Consider the following 18,094-nt stretch of genomic DNA (forward strand, 5'->3'; position numbering starts at 1 on the left):
CTATCAACCCCCCGAGAGCTAGGGTGCATATGAGCACAGGACGAAGTTCAAAGCAGCCTAATAATCACCCATAAAGGCGTACGAAATGCCCATGCGGGCTCTGAACCAGTGTCATACGTCTTCGTTGATTTGCTTTTCAGGAATGGGCATACCCTAGGTCAGATGGGTCTGGCGATAAGACAGCTAGAACAGGTGCCCATAGCGCTTGAATTGGAGAAACAAGCGGTGATTAAGTATAGCTAGCAATGGTACGCCGACTTACAAATTCCAGCGCTGTACCCATAAAGGATTCCTATCACCACCACACTTGCCATGGTGCGCAATCTGATCAAGGAAAAAAGTAAGACAGTGCCGGCAAACGTTGAAACTGTCAACACTGCTGGGACACCAAAGTACTCAACGAGTAAGCCGCTTGTTAACTGTCGATGTGTTCATAACCCTGCAGTAGGTAGTATGGGGCGAAGACTGAGACTTTCTGGGTCAAATGAGTCGCATGGACTTACCTGTCATCACAACCGGGGATTCAAAAGATCCCCTCAGCTCAGAGGAGTGTCCATCTGACTATTTTCTGGACGGAGGGTTCACAGCTTGGGCTACTGCGTGTGAAGGGTAAGATGCCTATCAAGTACCGCTTCAACACTGATCACCATCGACCTTTCCCAGCTTTCTTGTGCAATTTTACACATATGGGTGAGTATTAGAGCTTGTTTCACGAGGCAGTTCTATCGAAGACGAAGACTTTAATTCAGACACACAATCTTGTCCGGCGCTTATCAAGGTAAAGTTTCATGTCCTCACAAGGAGCTATGATATTTCCAAGGGCATAACTTCGATTCAAAGGTTTCTATGGTCGGACTTATCTAACGAACAAGTCTCCCTCAATAATTGCGTGCGTTATACTTCTTCGGTTGTTATTTTTCTCCTTTTATTTGCTTCCAGTTGGATTGGCAGTATGAATGCCTTTCTTTTCAAAGTTTGATAAGTGGGCAGCTTTATGATCGAGGATTCGAGGATACGTGTAAGTCAAACTTGCAGCGTGGTCTTTACACGGTGGTCATTGGAAATGTCGGAAGCTGTCAATTGGTTATAGGCGCGTCTCTCCTTCAAGTAATCTCGCTGTTCATGCTTTCACTTGCCAAACCTGATCAGTACTACCAGGCAATATTCTATTGGCTCATTTTACGGATCAGTTGCTAACTACAGTTACAGATATTCCTGTCGAATGGCATTGGGTCAGGCTGCGCGGCCGCCGGTTTGCTTTATCTCCCCAGCATGGCTGTTGTTTCGCTGTATTTTCGTAAACGACGCGAATTGGTGATGACCTTCGTTGCTTCAGGAGCCTGCCTTGGCGCTGTGGTGCACCCAGTCATGTTAAACAGCCCTAACTCCATTTGCAAATCCAATGCGGTCATTCAGGGTATCAGCGTTGCCCTCATCAGCGGTTTGCTGCTCATAGCATGTTTCCTCATCAAGCCGAGGTTCCCCCCATCAAAGGCCTCAACAACAGTTCTTGCAACCGCAAAGAAATGTGCTCATTCATTTGCCCCGTTCGTGTTCGTGCCGCACCAAGATAGTGACATAGGAGTAGTTTGTTAGTTATCCTATTACTTCGTTGTCTCTTCTAGCAATGTCCAGTCCATGGACATACATTGAATATTTCGGGTGTGCAGTATGCCAGGTTTGAATACAACTTGAGTATAAAACTCGTGTCCCCTCACTGAACCGTCCCCAGTCTGCCCATTCGACATTGAGGTAGGTCTTGTATCCCTCCATCTTGTCAATCCTCCCTCATAAATTCAATGCTATGTTCATCGCAGCATTATCTTCCTGGCATGACAACTCCCTATAATCCAGTGATTGAACCATGGCTGATCTCTCGAATTCAAAATCTCATAGCACAAGAGGTCCACTATGAAAATTCTTGGTATGGACCCATTAATACCCTACTTTCGACATACTTTCCAGTATACGAGGGCTTTTTAGTAAAGCCACAAGCACGGCTTCGTACTCGAACAGATTCAACCCATTCAAGTACTAGCTCGGTTGATTCATCTGACCAACCAGTCCAGACGCGTAGTGATGGCACCTTCCCAGGCTTCATCGTTGCACGGGGATTTCCTGAGTTGCATGAGGACATCCCTTTCCTCATTTTAGAAGCCAAAAACCTAGATGAGGGGCCCGGGGTCACAGCCATCCAAAAAGACAAGTACATCCGATGGGCTGCACATTATCAGGAGTTGGTTACTAAGAGGGGTCATCAAGTCGGCAATTTTTGGGTCATCTTAATGACGAAGACCCACTGCGAGGTTTGGAATGTAGACGAAAGTGGCATGTTTGTGAATGCAAGCGTATACCATTCTATTATCTCACAAGATGTCCTTGATTTGCTCCATACCATTAGAACACAAGTATCTACCTACTAGAGCTGATCCGTTATGGACTTTTTTTATCCTCAATTGTTCAAGTTTTTGTTTTTTGTACACTCAATCAATAAAGTTTGTCAGGCAAAACCTTTATGATATCCGGCGGAGGCATCTCAACCCACATATCATCACCTCCATCCCCTTCTCACTGCTTCCGTTTCTTTTTCCTTGGCCTCTCACTATCTCGATCTCGGACCTCGGTGTGTTCGCGTCATAACACCATACATGCTCAGTCGAGCAGCGTGCACCTTTGGGTCTTCTTCCTTCATTTCCTCCTTCGGTTTCTCCTTCATCACATCCATGCTGTCCGCCCCCCCTTCCACTTGCGTAGCAGGCGTGTGCAGTACCCTCGATGATCTTGGGCCCGAGATCCAGGACACTGGTGGCACTTGTAAACTGCACGGCCACAGCTCCAGACACGGGGCGGAATAGCGCAACTGACTTTGCACAATCACTTATGGCAGCTTCGAATTCGCCATAGCCACGACTAATTTTCTCAAGTTGGTCCAAATACCCATCCTCAGGATCGTCATCATATACTGGCTGTGGAACCTGCTTCTTCTCCTTTTTCTGGAACCAGCTCAGGCAAAATAAGAGAACAAACGGTCGATTTCCGTCGTCCACACCAACAGCGTCGCCCTAGCAAATGACGCGGTCAGATCTCACGAACTCAACGGAATAGCAGAAAACACACATAGGTAGCTTGTCCGAGAGGAACGTCGACAACTTTTGCCGGTTTCCGTTTCCGTTCGCGAGCATTTTGCTTCCCCTTGTTAGACGAGGACTGAATGGTATTGAAAAAGGCCCTGCCACCGGGCAACTTGAAGGAAGTTGATGGAGGGCTTTCTGCATAAAGGCGATTGGACAGTAAGGGCGACGTAGCAGGGAACTACAGCACGAGTGTTGAGTCAATGGCAAACGAAGCAAGAAACAGAGACATACATCTAGAGGGCCGCGAGACTGGGAATTATTCCGAACAGAAGGAATTGCATTCGCACAAGAAGAGAAGGGAAGAAGTTTACGGAGGCGAAGGAAAATGGGTTGCTGCAGGTTGATTGTAGGTGGAGGTCTCTGCATCATAGGTATGACAGATCTTGGTGGTCTGCGCGCACGGCAGGAGGACGACGAGTTGCATCAGACTACAATGGCGGTGATGAATAAGTGGTGTAATGAGTAACAGAATGAGATGCGCACATTTAGTAGATCATTGAAGGTTCGTGCACTTGTCTGGGGGAGGCGGGGAATCTATTTCGAACTGGATACACACTCAGTCACGCATCAGAAGCCGACTGAAATTGAGCACTGACACGATCAAACCGAGTTACGGCCTGCCCCGAGAGAGAGGATGGTAGGAGCAATGTAGCGGAGATACTGTCGCGTGCCGTACGTGTGTTGAGGTCCAATGGTACATTCATTGAACTTACACCAACAATATTACAGACAATACTGCAACCTCTATGCAGCGGACTCCAACGAGGCGCATATATACAGTGCAGACATCGAAGATAGTCGATGTACTGGATTTCCATTGCTTTCAGAATTCCAGCATTGCCTCCTGCTCCACCATCATATCGGTCCAAGATCTGTGCGAATACCTCAGATGCACCACTCATGTGCAAGATTCAAGAGATGGCTGCGTGTAGGGCGATGAAATGAAGGTTAGGCAATGGTATGTCTCCTGTAGGAGCAGCGTGATTCCGGAAGGTGATAGTTCTATTGAGAACGTCGCGATGTACCCACCACCCGCTGCTACCTTCTTTGACTACGTACTCGTTTTCTCGCTAAAGCCCTGATCAATATGAGGTATTGCGAGGACGAAGCCCGCAGACTCACCTCTGTCTGTTCGAGGTATACTTTTAGCTTATCAAAAACAGTGTGGACACGTTGGAAGGATCATCTACGAGCTTTTCCATACGTTGAATAGTTTCTTCGGATATTCCTGAGTAATGTCGAATGATATTCCACGTCCAAAGGGTCGTTCGGGTCAAAATTGTAACAACGGCCCTCCATCTCAGGGCCTCCGAAATGAAGGCATGAAGGCGAGGAAGTGATTGCTCGCCGGTGAATGGGAGTGCTGGGGCGAGTTAGCTCGTAGTATATTAATACTTCAATAAGTCAGCTAGGAGCCTAGGACATACTCAAGTACTAGCGCATCTTTGACACGACCGAGTTGCTCGGTGAAGAACTCCCACGACTCTCGACAGTTGCCAACATGTTCAGCCCACAAAATCGAATCTTTGTAATCTCCAACGTACTTCCACCCCTAAATATCAGTATCAGGCTTTTATGTTGCATACCACAAACTCTCATCGACTAATGATATCTCGTCCGACTCGCACGAAATAAACCAGGTATGCCATGGCTCTTTCCGTGTTGCGTTTTCTGGATTGTAATGTTTTTACTCGCGCAGAAGGATGATTCAGATCCTGGGCGGATATCATATATCTCTGCAGAGTGCTCGTGCGCTCAACAAACTCCTCAGCATCGACGACACCCAGATTGAAGACCATTGTATATACAAGCCGATGAACGACTGGCTTGTCGCTAATGACAAACCTCAATTCCTCGTTGGATGCCATACTTGGCCCGACGTCCCAGGTAGCAGTTTGCGTGTCTTCTTGTTCACCCAATGCCGTTATTCGCATGAAAATATGCAATTGCCGCTAGCCGAGCATCATTTGGATCGCAAGCTTAAGAAGTGGCTAGAAGGCAATATTCATACCGCCGTGGAATGGGTGACTTTGGAGGATAGATATGGATTCGCTGCTATGGGCGACCAACTAGCTAGGAAACCCCAGCTGCGGTTATCTCCTGGCAAATCATATACATTAGCCGAATACCTTGCCCTCCCAGATTTGCCCGATAACGAGACGATTCGTTCTATGAGATCATTACATCTTCGGCAGGAGGCAGAACGCCAGCGGGAGTCTACATAGGGGAGATTCGAGAAACTTCACTCCTACAAATCACTTCAGACGTAAGTACTTTTCTGCACTTCACGGCAGTCATACTCAAGTTAATAGAACTTTTCGCCAGCTACACGTTCCAAGGATAAATCACATCATGCCCACTTGTACCTGTACCTATAACTACAAGTCATTCGTGATACATTAATTGCTACGAGCTACTAGTACAGATATTGCTCAAGACTTGGATCTCGCATTCTTGGCGAAGCAGACCCATGGATTCTCTGGTGCTGATCTCATAGAGATCTGCCAGCGCGCAGCAAAGTTGGCCATTCGCGAAAGCATCGAGTCTGATATTAGGAGACATTGCGAGCAGAAGGAGAAGGAGGATGCCGAGGATGCCAAGATGGACGAAGATGAGGAAGACCCTGTTCCAGTGTTCCTGAGATCACAAAAGAGCACTTCAAGGAGGCGATGAAGTGCGCTCGTCGGTCGGTGTCAGACCAAGATATCAGGCGGTACGAGATGTTCTCCCAGGTATGATCTTTCATTAGATGTACATCAATATTAATACTTGGCTAATATTAATCTTCTTCCTCTACAGAACCTGCAACAATCACGTGGATTCGGTAACAACTTCCGATTCCCAGAGGGCGCACCCTCTGCTGGCGGTGCCCCATCGGCGCCCGCTGGCAATGTTGGTTTCACGGATGACTCGCAGGATGATGACTTGTACGCGTAGGGATCGTTTCGCATGTCCGTTGTCAGTAAATCATAGATTGCGCATCAAACCACTCTGTACATTATGAAACTGGAGTATTAATATTTGAAGCCTTGGACTTCTGTACTGTAGGTCGGCTTCTGTGCGTGGAACTGTCAATTCTGGCGATGAGAAAACAAGGCATATTGTTATAAATATCGTTGGACGTCATTTCTTGGTAAGTGCTGGGAAGCCGAGTAACCATTACTCGCCTCGTTACTGAGAAACGAGATCCCGACGCCTGAGCACCATTTGCATGGCAATAAAACACGAACACCCAATTGCTCCCATAATCTGTAGCGCCTTAGTATTGTTGACGGACAAGATACGATACACGCTCACCCCATTAAAAACTGCGCCGCGCCACCAGATGTAATCACCTGTTAACAGTGCTCCTGAAATCGGCGGGCCTATTCGTACCCTTTGATTTAGCAAAGGTGAACGTTACTCTTGGGATATCTATATACCTATCAACCCCCCGAGAGCTAGGGTGCATATGAGCACAGGACCAAGTTGAAAGCAACCTAATAATTACCCATAAAGGCGTACGAAATGCCCATGCGGGCTCTGTGAACCAATGTCATACGTCTTCGCAGACTTGCTTTTCAGGAACGGGCATACCCTAGGTCAGATGGGTCTGGCGATAAGACAGCTAGAACTGGCGCCCATAGCGCTTGAACTGTAGCAACAAGCGGTGAGTCAGTGTAACTAGTAACGGTACGCAAACTTACAAATTCCAGCACTGTACCCATAAAGGATTCCTATCACCACCACACTTGCCAGGGTGCGCAATCCGATCAAGGAAAAAAGTAAGACAGTGCCGGCAAATGTCGAAACTGTCGACACTGCTGGGACACCAAAGCACTCAACGAGTAAGCCGCTTGTTAGCTGTCCTACGAAACTCGATGTGTTCATAATTACGAGCTGACAGGTTCAAAACATCTTCACGAAGGAGGGTTATTGAACTCAACTGAATAAAATGAGAACGTTTTGCTGAGACCGTGCATAGCCGAGTCGAGCTGGAGGTAGAATAAGGGATAGTAGAATCCGACGGCAAAAATAGTCAACCTATGCAAATCAAAGTGAGCCCACATTCATTAAATCTGCGCGAACGTACCCTGCAGTTCCAAATATATATGCAGGATCGTGAGCACATTTCTTTGCGGTTGCAAGAAATGTTGTTGATGCCTTTGATGGGGGGAACCTTGGCTTGATGAGGAAACATGCTATGAGCAGCAAACTGCTGATAAGGGCAGCGCTAGCCCTAACTCCATTGGCAAATCCAATGCGGCCATTCAGGGTATTGTTTAACATGATTGGGTGTACCACAGCGCCAAGGCAGGCTCCTGAAGCAACGAACGTCATCACCAATTCGCGTCGTTTGCGAAAATACTGCGAAACAACAGCCATGCTGGGGATATAAAGCAAACCGGCAGCGCAGCCTGACCCGATGCCCTGCGAAAGGAATACCTGTGACCGTAGTCAGCGACTGATCCGTAAAATAAGCAATAGATGCTTGCTTGGTAGTACTGATCAGGTTTGGCAAGTGAAAGCATGAACAGCGAGATTACTTGAAGGAGAGATGCGCCTATAACCAATTGACGGCTTCCGACATTTCCAATGACCACCGTGTAAAAACCACGCTGCAAATTTGACTTACACATATCCTCGATCATAAAGCTGCCCACTTATCAAGCCACACATTTCGAAAAGAAAGGCGTTCACACTGCCGATCCAGCTGGAAACAAATAAAAGGAGAGAAAAAACTACCGAAGAAGTACGACGCACGCAATTGTTGAGGGAGACTCGTTCGTTAGATAAGTCCGACCATAGAAATCTTTGAATCGAAGTTACACCCTTGGGAATATCATAGCTCCTTGTGAGAACATGAAAATTTACCTTGATAAACGCCGAACGAAATTGTGTATCTGAAATAAGGTCTTCGTTAGACTGCCTCGCGAAATAAGCTCTAAAGCTCACCCATACGTGCAAAATTGCACAAGAAAGCTGGGAAAGGTAGATGGTCACGAGCGTTGAAGCGGTACTCAATAGGCATCTTACCCTCCAAACGCAGTGGCCCAAGCTCTGAATCCTCCGTCCGGAAAATAGTCAGATGGGCACTCCTCTGAGCTGAGGGGCTTTTTTGAATCCCCGGTTGTGATGACAGGTAAGTCTATGTGACTCATTTGACCCTTGGAATGACAGCACAGATACCAACTGATACCAGTCGATTAACGAGAGTGACAAGCTTGTGAGTCTGGCACCTCCGAGTCTGCCACTGGCAGTGTGGGCGTTGATCTGGAGCTTTGTAAGCACACGCGAGTTTGACATATGTCTCACACTTACAAATTGCCAGTGCTTGCGAATAGCTATGTCCAATGTCCATGTGACTCCCATACCGATTTTCCTTCATCCTACGCGTCGCATGTTGAAGCGGACTCATCTCCAACAACATCGGGGGTTTCAACATTTTGCCTCTTACAAGGTTTCAATCACAAGCCGTCCTAGACCTTGTCTAGACCTGGATAGTATGGTGGATGTTTGGTTACACTTCGACTTTGCCGCTAAGCCGGACAAATTTTCAATGTCCGATCAGTGTTTGCTTCGAGTATTATCATTTATTTCATTTATTTCATTTATTCGATTTTATTCAATGTATACCTTGCATATATTCTGCGTCTGTGTTCGTCTTCCCTCAACTCAACTCACTGGCATCCTACATCATGCCTCTCTGGAGTCAGTATGTACAATGTCTAATTTCAATATACACCCACAGGTTTACCCTATACCTGTTTAAACCCGTTCGAGGACTCATACATAGCGTAGTGTTAGTGATATCATCTTGGGGGTTTCCCGACAGCTTGGAGACTCAGGTAAGGATCGGGATTGTTAGCTATGAATAGGAACAAGGAGAAACCTGAAGGATATAGTGATGAAATACTGCCTCGAGTCAACATAGATATCACAACAAACAATACGATACTTATTCACCTGGCGACCCGATCATGCAGCACCACCCGTTGTCGATGTTCCTTTTGCGAAGGGCAAAGAGGTGCGCCCGGTCCATTTTCATCACCATGTCTTGTCTCATATATACATCTATAGCGCAATGCTGCAGTGGATGCTCCTGGGAACGAGGACTTAGTACCTGACGAATATTTTGATGATCTTCCGTAAGACCGCAATTCTACACACCGGCCCAACACACAAGAACCCAACACACCACAGCGACAGTAGATTACTCGGACGAGGAGGAAGATCATATGATGATCCACATCAATCGTGGCTAAAGACAATGTGGTCATTTTAGCGTTCGAGAATATCACGCTCGGCTCGTGGCTGACTCTGATCCAGCAACCGGCATGACCTCAATCGCTTTCCAGGAGCGCGTGCATATATCGACAGGCAGTGGCGTATAGCACGGGAGATGATTGATGAAGTTAACGGTGATCTGGAGCAGGAGAATTTGGCTTTTTCTTTCTTGAATTAGAGGTCTGAGTCCTGTATTTCTATCTGAACCTTTGGCTGTAATTTTTCGTTCGTTGGTATTGTGGTTGGGTTGTACTTGCCATTCGTTGGTCGATATGTACCATACCCTGGATTGATATTCGTAGAATTTCGTACCTACGTCCTTGCAGAATCACGTTTTGATTTGCCCAATGAGCGACCAGCGACAGGTGGTAGCGCGGTAGGCGATGTTAATGTGGGTGCATGCGCAGGAGGAGGAAGAAAGCGCCTTGTCGCAGCGAGCCTGAGTTTCTTGAAGCGCCCCGGGCGCTGCTGAGGTGGTGGTCTGGAAATTTGAGAATGCTGTAATGAATGATGTGTCAAAGAGAAATGAAGGATACACCGATGCACCCACACCATGCATGCCCCGGAAGAAATCAGGTTCTGCATCATAACCATCTTGATCTTGCCCTGGAATCTCCGACTGTATAACTTAGGTCAGTAGCGAAAATATTGAGAAAGGGAGTACAGGTGCCAAGAATACGGTCATTGCGAGCAGCAAGCGGGCTACATTGTTCCTTGAAGTCTGAGTGAAATGCGGGTCAGTATAACAGCTTTGAGTAGCACTACTGAAAACTTGCCGTTGGACCAACGTGCGCCATCCAAGGCCTTGGTTCCGAGCTGAACGCGTAGATATGCCTAATGTGCGAGTTGCAAACACCAGTACTCAGTGTTGATAACCGAGCATAGCCGCATGCCAATACTTACTTCACACGATGCGACATCCGAGGGTATCAGCATTCGGACGAGCGGCAGCTAGCTCTTTGATGAGCAGCATTGCCTCGTCATGTTGATTTGCATTGAAGAGGGCAATGGCCTGAAATACGGAATGGGCAGAGAGCATGTGAGACGAACTTAACCTACCTTGATCAAGAGATGAAAATGGATGGTTTCTGAATCTTGGTTCGTGACAGACCACTTGAAGTGCAGAGTGTTTTAAACGGAAACCCTTATTGAATAGACATTATGGAGGAGCCTAGGGTGAGCCGGATTCTTCCTCTTGCCTCCTGAGTCCGAGTGCTGAATCTCGTGTGTGTTCGCTACAATTTGAGTTGACTAAACCCAGTTTCAAATGTACTTACGACCAACAACACCTCTCCCATTTTTGCCTTGCAAGTTGGGCATTAGAGCAAGGCTTGAAGCGTCAGTAGTCCAATGAGTATATATTGATACATTAATGAACCACAGATTCACGACTTACAACCCCCTCTGGACTGCTGAAGAATGTAGATTGCCTTTCCTTACAAAGTCGCTAGGGATATTTGAGGGATATACATCGAATAAAATCGAAGAAACAATATTACTGAAACCAAACACCGATCGGACATTGGAAATCCGTGCGGCATCTCGGGAAGTCGAACTGTAACCAAACATCCACCATAGGATAGAGCATTCCAGACCTAGCCTTCTAAGAGCGTTCCAGAGCACTCGAGCTCTAGGTTACCCTTCGAATGTGCATGTGATGTGCAAACAGTGCATGAAATTTTGAAACTTGAGCGCAAAAATCTGTGCCGTGGGAACTCAGTCTAAGAGGTACTAGTAGAATCATAACTTGACCCATGCCCGGGCCATCCCTGCGCAATGCGCATCGCACAACCCTCAATGAAAAAAAAAAACGCACTAGAACGTACCACACTAGATCCATCATGTGGCAGTTTATGCCAATATCCGGGACTACACCAGAAGAATACGACCAACGATGAAGATCCGAGAGCGCAGAGGCTAGCTGAGCCTGAGGAAAGGCTTTGGATCAGTGAGACTCGAGAAAAACTGTCATATCCTTACTGACTCTTCGAGTGTCGAGTGGTATAATGACGTGAGTCTACAGCATATAGTAACAGTGAGACCGAGGATCTGCATCCAGCGCCGAATGACTGAACATGTTGCGATGAATCAAATGGCTTATAATGAGCTTGCAGTTTACCTGATTCTGCTTCCTCGCCAGATCAGCTTCCCGCGAGTACACTATCGCGGGCTGTAGCACGCAACGGTGACATCGCTTGCGATATCCCTCGCTCCTCGATCTTCTGGTTCATGTTCACACAGTAACTATTTGTCTTCACTACCTCCCGAAACTCCTTCGCTCTTCTTCCACACGAACCCGGTCAATCCAAGGGTTGAGAACACATGCTGACCAAGATGTGACCATCGGAAAGCCCACCGTCTCTCTACGTTGGAAACACTAGGTAGCGTTCACGGAGGAAGGATACGGTGTACATGTGTGCATCTATTTTTCCGTGTGCTGACAGTCAGTCAATCCCACCACAGACCACGCATTTCATTTCTCTCAGCTGGCTATCATCCTCGATCGGACAAGTTCGTTGCTAGAAACTTTTGCAACTGGACTTAGGGATGGAAACTTTGATCCCGAATTATAAGAGTAAGTCGAATAATGTGCGTTTGACATTCACTAATAAAGCAGCAGGTATCCTACAATGACACGTTTCTTCGCCCACCTCTGCCTCTATTTGTAGATGACTGACGTTCCAGTGCCGCCGCTCGCGACCCAAGTCATTTCTCGAGGCTTACCTACAAGTGTCGGAAGTGAGAGTTTGTCCTTGGTCGTTTTGTTCTACATTAATTTCCTTGTCAGGCTGCAGGCCAGCGAGAGTTGATTGCAATGTATGCCGGCGCACTATAGGAGACAACGCAGTCGAGCGATACGCGGTGTTCTTGATGTCGCTCGAACTTACCAAGTGTTAGTAACCACATATATTATCAAGGAAGAATTACGCACCAGTCCATCGCACAAAGTCCTTGTGTAAACAGTCAACTCATTTGTATGTTCGACAACGCAATGTATAATCATTCAATGGAACGGTGCTTACAGTACTAGTACACAATGAAAAAACAAAAGTATCGTACAGACATAATTTGAGTAACTGAGAACTAGGGACAACAGGGGATTGAAAGCAATCAGGATAACATAAACTGCAAACTAGACACCTATGTGAACAAACACGATCTGCTGTTCTAGCGGAATCTTCTTGCGCAACGATTTCACAGCCTTGTGCAACGCCACCGCAGCCCGTGTGCAGTCCAATCTCCCTGACCCATTGACCAGGTTGCGGTAAAAAGCAGACACAACCTGTCGTGCAACCTCGTCGTCGATAGACCACATGGAACCTATTACACTGCGAAATCCGGAGAATTGCATGGCCGCAGCGAGATGGATCGACTCGTCGGGACTCTTCTCATCGCCTACGGTAGTGTGGCAGGCTGATAAGAAAGCAAATTCTGGATTCTGCCAGTTGGACCGGATGATGTCCTTGATCATCAACGGCCCATCGCACATTGCAAAGGAAGAGTCGAACGGTTGTGTTCGATTGGGCATTCCATGGCAGGCGAGATGGAGCCACTGGTTATGATTTAGTGCATCAAGTGCACCTTGAACTGTCGCATCGCCGTCCGCGAGCGACGTGACCGAGACAACAGGCGCGAGAATCCGAGCGACTACGGCTAACTCGGGAGCGACATATTCGAGTGCCTTCGCCCCTTTAGAGTTTCCTTGACCAATGGCAAGAAAATGTTGCGGGGACGCATCTCCAGAAACCTGCTGTCTTGCACGAACAAGTGTCGCCAAAGTGGGGGTGTAAGAGGAGACGTAAATGTCAGATAAATTGTCTTTCTTCTTCTCGTAGGGTCCTGCTGCATGTAGAGGAAGCAGCGTAAAATCGGCAGTGGGACACCACCAAATACGTGAGCCACGGTGAACTTTAGACTCTTTGAGAGCTTGGACCACGGAGTCAACGACATCACGCCAAAGCTTCCGGAGGATGTCGACAAGCTTGTATAGATGATTGGAAAAACCAAATTGTCCTGAAAGGGACTGGAACTCGGAAGACAATTTGGAGACTTTGGTCTGCGCAATATGAAGTGGAACGTGGACAGGATCTTGATCACTTAGGATAATCAAAGCATCGCAGCTGTACTGACTAGCATTGACGATGACAACCGGGCCTTCTTCAGCGGATTTCTGGAGGTCAGAGAACAGCGGGGGCAGGAGAAATCGAGGAAAGTCAGGCAGCATGCGGATGCGTGAGATGACGTCCTCCCATTGCATGGTCAATTGCCGGATTTGCGGAGACGGGTCTTCAGCAGACCGGCCGAACGCGTTATGAAGGCGAAAACTGAGCTGCTTGATCTCTTCTGCCAAGGCTGCGCCGGTGTCACCAGACATGGAGAGTTCATCGAGGGGTGTGCGGAAGCGTGCCAAATGAGTCCAGAATACTGCACGGCCTTGCTCCACCATTTCCACAGCAGTTGTGAGCGCGCCATGACGAACACTGCATGAGAAAGCGTCCATTCCAAGGGAAGCAGTGGCCATCCTGACAATATCGAAATGGAGTGGAGAAGATGACAATATAGTAACATGCTGATCTAGGAATTTCAATGCAGTTTGATAGGCAACCAATACAGAGTCATGGTTCTTCTCCTCGGCCGAGGTGGCCCATGACTTGGCAGCAGTAAGATCCTCACGAGAGACTGCATGAGCTATATGAGAGAGTTGCGCATACAGCCTAAATGCCTCATCAAGGTCAGACGGGGCGCACCGCTGCTCGAATCTGTTTCGAAGGCAGAGGGCAAGACTGTTGAGTGACAATGATCGATCAGAATGACCAGGGGGATAAAGGAGTAGTGCAGCCCGATGGAGCTCGATGGCCTCGTCAAGGTCAGAAGGCACACCTCGCTGAATGAATCTCTCATAAAAGCTCGTGCCAAGATTGATGAAAGACGTTGGTCGAAGAGAATGACCGGGGAGGCAGATGAGTAATGTAGCCTGTTGGAGCTCGATGGCCTCGTCGAGGTCAGACGGGACGCCGCGCTGCTTGAATCTGTCATAAAGGCCCATGCTAAGATTGTTGAGAGACGTTGGTCGAAAAGAATGGCCGGGAGGGCAAATAAGTAGTGTGGCCCGTTGGAACTCAATGGCCTCGTCAAGGTCAGACGGGAGGCCCTGCTGAGTGAATCTCTCATAAAGGCCCATGCCAAGATTGTTGAGAGACGTTGGTCGAAGAGAATGACCGGGAGGACAGATGAGTAGTGTGGCCCGTTGGAGCTCGATGGCCTCGTCAAGGTCAGACGGGACGCCGCGCTGCTTGAATCTGTTAGAAAGGCTGAGGCCAAGATTGTTGAGAATCGTTGGTCGATCACAATGACCGGGAGGGCAGATGAGTAGTGTAGCTCGTTGGAGCTCGATGGCCTCATCAAGGTCAGACGGGACGCCACGCTCCTTGAATCTGTCATAAAGGCCCATGCCAAGATTGCTGAGAGATGTTGGTCGAAGAGAATGACCGGGAGGGCAGATGAGTAGTGTAGCCCGTTGAAGCTCTATGGCCTCGTCGAGGTCAGACGGGACGCCCCGCTGCTTGAATCTGTCATAAAGGCTGAGGCCAAGATTGTTGAGAGACGCTGGTCGAAAAGAATGACCGGGAGGGGAGATGAGTAGCGTGGCTCGTTGGAGCTCGATGGCCTCGTCAAGGTCAGACGGGAGGCCCCGCTGAGTGAATCTCTCATAAAGGCAGAGGCCGAGATTGTTGAGAGATATTGGTCTATCAGAATGACCGGGGGGACGGATGAGTAGTGTAGACCGTTGGAGCTCGATGGCCTCGTCAAGGTCAGACGGGACACCCCGCTGCTCGAATCTGTCATAAAGGCTGAGGCCAAGATTGCTGAGAATCGTTGGTCGAAAAGAATGGCCGGGAGGGCAAATAAGTAGTGTGGCCCGTTGGAGCTCGATGGCCTCGTCGAGGTCAGACGGGACGCCGCGCTGCTTGAATCTGTTATAAAAGCCCATGCTAAGATTGTTGAGGGACGTTGGTCGAACAGAATGTCCGGGAGGGCAGATGAGTAGTGCAGCCCGTTGGAGCTCGATGGCCTCGTCAAGGTCAGATAGGACGCCCCGCTGCTTGAATCTGTCATAAAGGCTGAGGCCAAGATTGTTGAGAGACGTTGGTCGAAAAGAATGACCGGGAGGGCAGATGAGTAGCGTGGCTCGTTGGAGCTCGATGGCCTCATCAAGGTCAGACGGGACGCCCCGCTGCTTGAATCTGTCATACAGGCCCATGCCAACATTGTTAAGATACGTTGGTCGAAGAGAGTGATTGGGAGGGCAGATGAGTAGTGTAGCCCGAAAGAGCTCGATAGCCTCGTCGAGATCAGACGGGAGGCCCTGCTGAGTGAATCTCTCATAAAGGCAGAGGCCGAGATTGTTGAGAGATATTGGTCTATCAGAATGACCAGGGGCACGGATGAGTAGGGCAGCCCGTTGGAGCTCGATGGCCTCGTCAAGGTCAGATGGGACACCCTGCTGCTTGAATCTGTCATGAAGGCCGAGGCCAAGATTGCTGAGAGACGTTGGTCGAAGTTCATGACCGGGAGGGCAGATGAGTAGTGTGGCCCGAAAGAGCTCGATAGCCTCGTCGAGATCAGACGGGAGGCCCTGCTGAGTGAATCTCTCATAAAGGCAGAGGCCGAGATTGTTGAGAGATATTGGTCTATCAGAATGACCAGGGGGACGGATGAGTAGGGCAGCCTGTTGGAGCTCGATGGCCTCGTCAAGGTCAGACGGGACACCCTGCTGCTTGAATCTGTCATGAAGGCCGAGGCCAAGATTGCTGAGAGACGTTGGTCGAAGTTCATGACCGGGAGGGCAGATGAGTAGTGTGGCCCGAAAGAGCTCGATGGCCTCATCAAGGTCAGAAGGGACACCCCGCTGAGTGAATCTCTCATAAAGGCCCATGCCAAGATTGTTGAGAGACGTTGGTCGAAGTTCATGACCGGGAGGGCAGATGAGTAGTGCAGCCCGAAAGAGCTCGATGGACTCGTCAAGGTCAGACGGGATACCCTGCTGCTCGAATCTGTCATAAAGGCTGAAGCCAAGATCGTTGAGAATCGTTGGTCGATCAGAATGACCGGGGGGGCAGCTCTGCAAGGACGCTCGACACGTTTCCACCCTGTCCGCCATGCTATCGTAATCGAGTTTCACGATGACTGTCAATAACGCAGGGAGGATGAAGGCCGAAGAGCGACACTGCCTTCCTTTCATGAGCACAGAATCCAGGTAGATATGTTTGAACTGCGCACGTACGTAGAAAGTCGACCACTGAAACCTGGAGAGGTGAGCACCGTGGGTGCTGAACTTGTGTGGACAGGTGGTAAGGTACTACTCCTACTAAGTGAGGCAACTAATAAGGTCTGAAACAATGAGTAAGGGGTAGACGTGCGGACGTTAAGGAATGTCGGGTGCAGTTCGTGTCACTGACGGCTACTGACTCGGATATACTTGTACAGCCTTGGACTGTCACCAAGAGGTACCCGCTCGGGAAATGCCGAACATGAGGGGGGGAGGGGGGGGGGTCCCCCAGAGGTCCTTATCGACGTAACCTTGGGGGGTATCGACGTAACCTTGGGGGGTGTCAAAATGCATTCTGTTGGGTTCAATCACCAGTCTGAACGTCAAATATATATTACTGTATCAAAAATAGACTGTCTCAGATTGCGGAAAGAGATAACAGATGATAATCGAGCTAATCGACCTGATTGAGACCCAACGCACACTCTGAACACCCTAGCGTGATGTCAAAAAAAAAGGCAAAGGTTGCCCAAACGGCGGTATGAAACTCTCTGTAGCAAAATGAGTGCTTCGCTGAACCTAAATTTATCAGGATGTCAGTACTACTCGACATTGTGCTTCTTGCAACCGAGATGTAAATACTGGCCTCGGAGGCGAGGCAAATTGGAACGCTCATACCGAGAGCCTCGAGCATAAAAAAAACAACAGCGCAGTTAAGAATACTCGCATGCTCACCTCATTTTTCCAGCCAAAACGTGCAGGTGCACAAGCAGCTGTAGTTATTGCTGGCCCCGCACAAGCTTGGCAGCCTGTGACCGGTGCTGGCGAGGCCGAAATCGCAAGAGTGACAGCACGCGAACAGTTGCCGCCGTCACCGTGCAACGATGATGTCATCGACGTGGACATGCTGGGACCGGTACCGGGGGAAGGGCTAGCGAACGAGTTGAAACCTTGTGCCCTTGGTTTGTTGCTTGTCCGAAATCTGCGAAAATTAGCCAAGGGATTACCTCTGAATATTCCTGTGGGTGCGAGCGACGAGCTCCTGTCACGTTTTAGAGGTGATCCCAGGCACGAAGTTGAGGAAGACCAGGACCCTTGGGAAATGGTTAATAGGACACTCGACAATGCATTGGGGTATGGAAAGACACCTGAAGATCTCGCGAAATGCATTCGCCGTGGCAGCCTCGGTATTGACGGCTTGTGTAACTGGCTAGAAACCAGCATCCGCTTCTTGGGTGTTCAAGGTATTCTCCTGGAGCCACGCATAGAAAAGGTGCTAAAAAGCCTTCAAATTTGGTAAGCGCACTTTGCGAAACTTGAGCGCCGTAAAAACTCACCATTTCTTATCAGTGGAGCAAAAGAGGTACCAGACTCGGAACCAGTAGCCAATGCGCCCGTAAAATCTCGTGGCTCGTCAATACCA

The 18,094-nt window shown here is 48.6% G+C and overlaps 6 protein-coding genes across 6 annotated transcripts; 3 read left to right on the forward strand and 3 right to left on the reverse strand.

The window, feature by feature from the left end:
* Positions 1 to 132: 132 nt before the first annotated feature.
* DEU56DRAFT_829506 (uncharacterized protein) lies at positions 133 to 424 on the reverse strand (the record flags this gene model as incomplete). The annotated part of the gene is made up of 1 exon (XM_041354487.1): positions 133 to 424. A coding segment is annotated over one exon (180 nt), but the record flags the coding sequence as incomplete, so codon positions are not given.
* Positions 425 to 1,272: 848 nt separating this feature from the next.
* On the forward strand, positions 1,273 to 2,423 carry DEU56DRAFT_760026 (uncharacterized protein; the record flags this gene model as incomplete). Its single annotated transcript, XM_041350385.1, has 3 exons — positions 1,273 to 1,591; positions 1,733 to 1,752; positions 1,818 to 2,423. The coding sequence occupies 3 exons, from the start codon at positions 1,273 to 1,275 to the stop codon at positions 2,421 to 2,423; spliced, it is 945 nt and encodes a 314-aa protein (XP_041203637.1).
* Positions 2,424 to 4,608: 2,185 nt separating this feature from the next.
* DEU56DRAFT_49191 (uncharacterized protein) lies at positions 4,609 to 5,604 on the forward strand. The gene is made up of 3 exons (XM_041346480.1): positions 4,609 to 4,774; positions 4,837 to 5,400; positions 5,447 to 5,604. The coding sequence occupies exon 2, from the start codon at positions 4,838 to 4,840 to the stop codon at positions 5,357 to 5,359; it is 522 nt and encodes a 173-aa protein (XP_041203638.1). The 5' UTR covers positions 4,609 to 4,774; position 4,837; the 3' UTR covers positions 5,360 to 5,400; positions 5,447 to 5,604.
* Positions 5,487 to 6,071, forward strand: DEU56DRAFT_917431 (uncharacterized protein; the record flags this gene model as incomplete). The annotated part of the gene is made up of 4 exons (XM_041357985.1): positions 5,487 to 5,496; positions 5,560 to 5,759; positions 5,810 to 5,866; positions 5,934 to 6,071. 4 exons carry the CDS (start codon positions 5,487 to 5,489, stop codon positions 6,069 to 6,071), a joined length of 405 nt encoding a protein of 134 aa, XP_041203639.1.
* Positions 6,072 to 6,690: 619 nt separating this feature from the next.
* On the reverse strand, positions 6,691 to 8,418 carry DEU56DRAFT_829550 (MFS general substrate transporter). The gene is made up of 10 exons (XM_041354488.1): positions 8,151 to 8,418; positions 8,070 to 8,096; positions 7,989 to 8,017; positions 7,878 to 7,926; positions 7,750 to 7,827; positions 7,610 to 7,694; positions 7,207 to 7,559; positions 7,061 to 7,157; positions 6,821 to 7,013; positions 6,691 to 6,768 (listed from the first exon to the last, which is right to left on the reverse strand). Exons 1-10 carry the CDS (start codon positions 8,273 to 8,275, stop codon positions 6,695 to 6,697), a joined length of 1,110 nt encoding a protein of 369 aa, XP_041203640.1. The 5' UTR covers positions 8,276 to 8,418; the 3' UTR covers positions 6,691 to 6,694.
* A 4,116-nt stretch (positions 8,419 to 12,534) lies between these two features.
* Positions 12,535 to 16,563, reverse strand: DEU56DRAFT_760029 (CHAT domain-containing protein; the record flags this gene model as incomplete). The annotated part of the gene is made up of 1 exon (XM_041350386.1): positions 12,535 to 16,563. One exon carries the CDS (start codon positions 16,561 to 16,563, stop codon positions 12,535 to 12,537), a length of 4,029 nt encoding a protein of 1,342 aa, XP_041203641.1.
* Positions 16,564 to 18,094: the final 1,531 nt, after the last annotated feature.

Source organism: Suillus clintonianus (genome assembly GCF_016758775.1).
Source record: "Suillus clintonianus strain FC179 chromosome Unknown DEU56scaffold_107, whole genome shotgun sequence".
In the NCBI taxonomy this organism is placed as follows: Eukaryota; Fungi; Basidiomycota; class Agaricomycetes; order Boletales; family Suillaceae; genus Suillus; species Suillus clintonianus.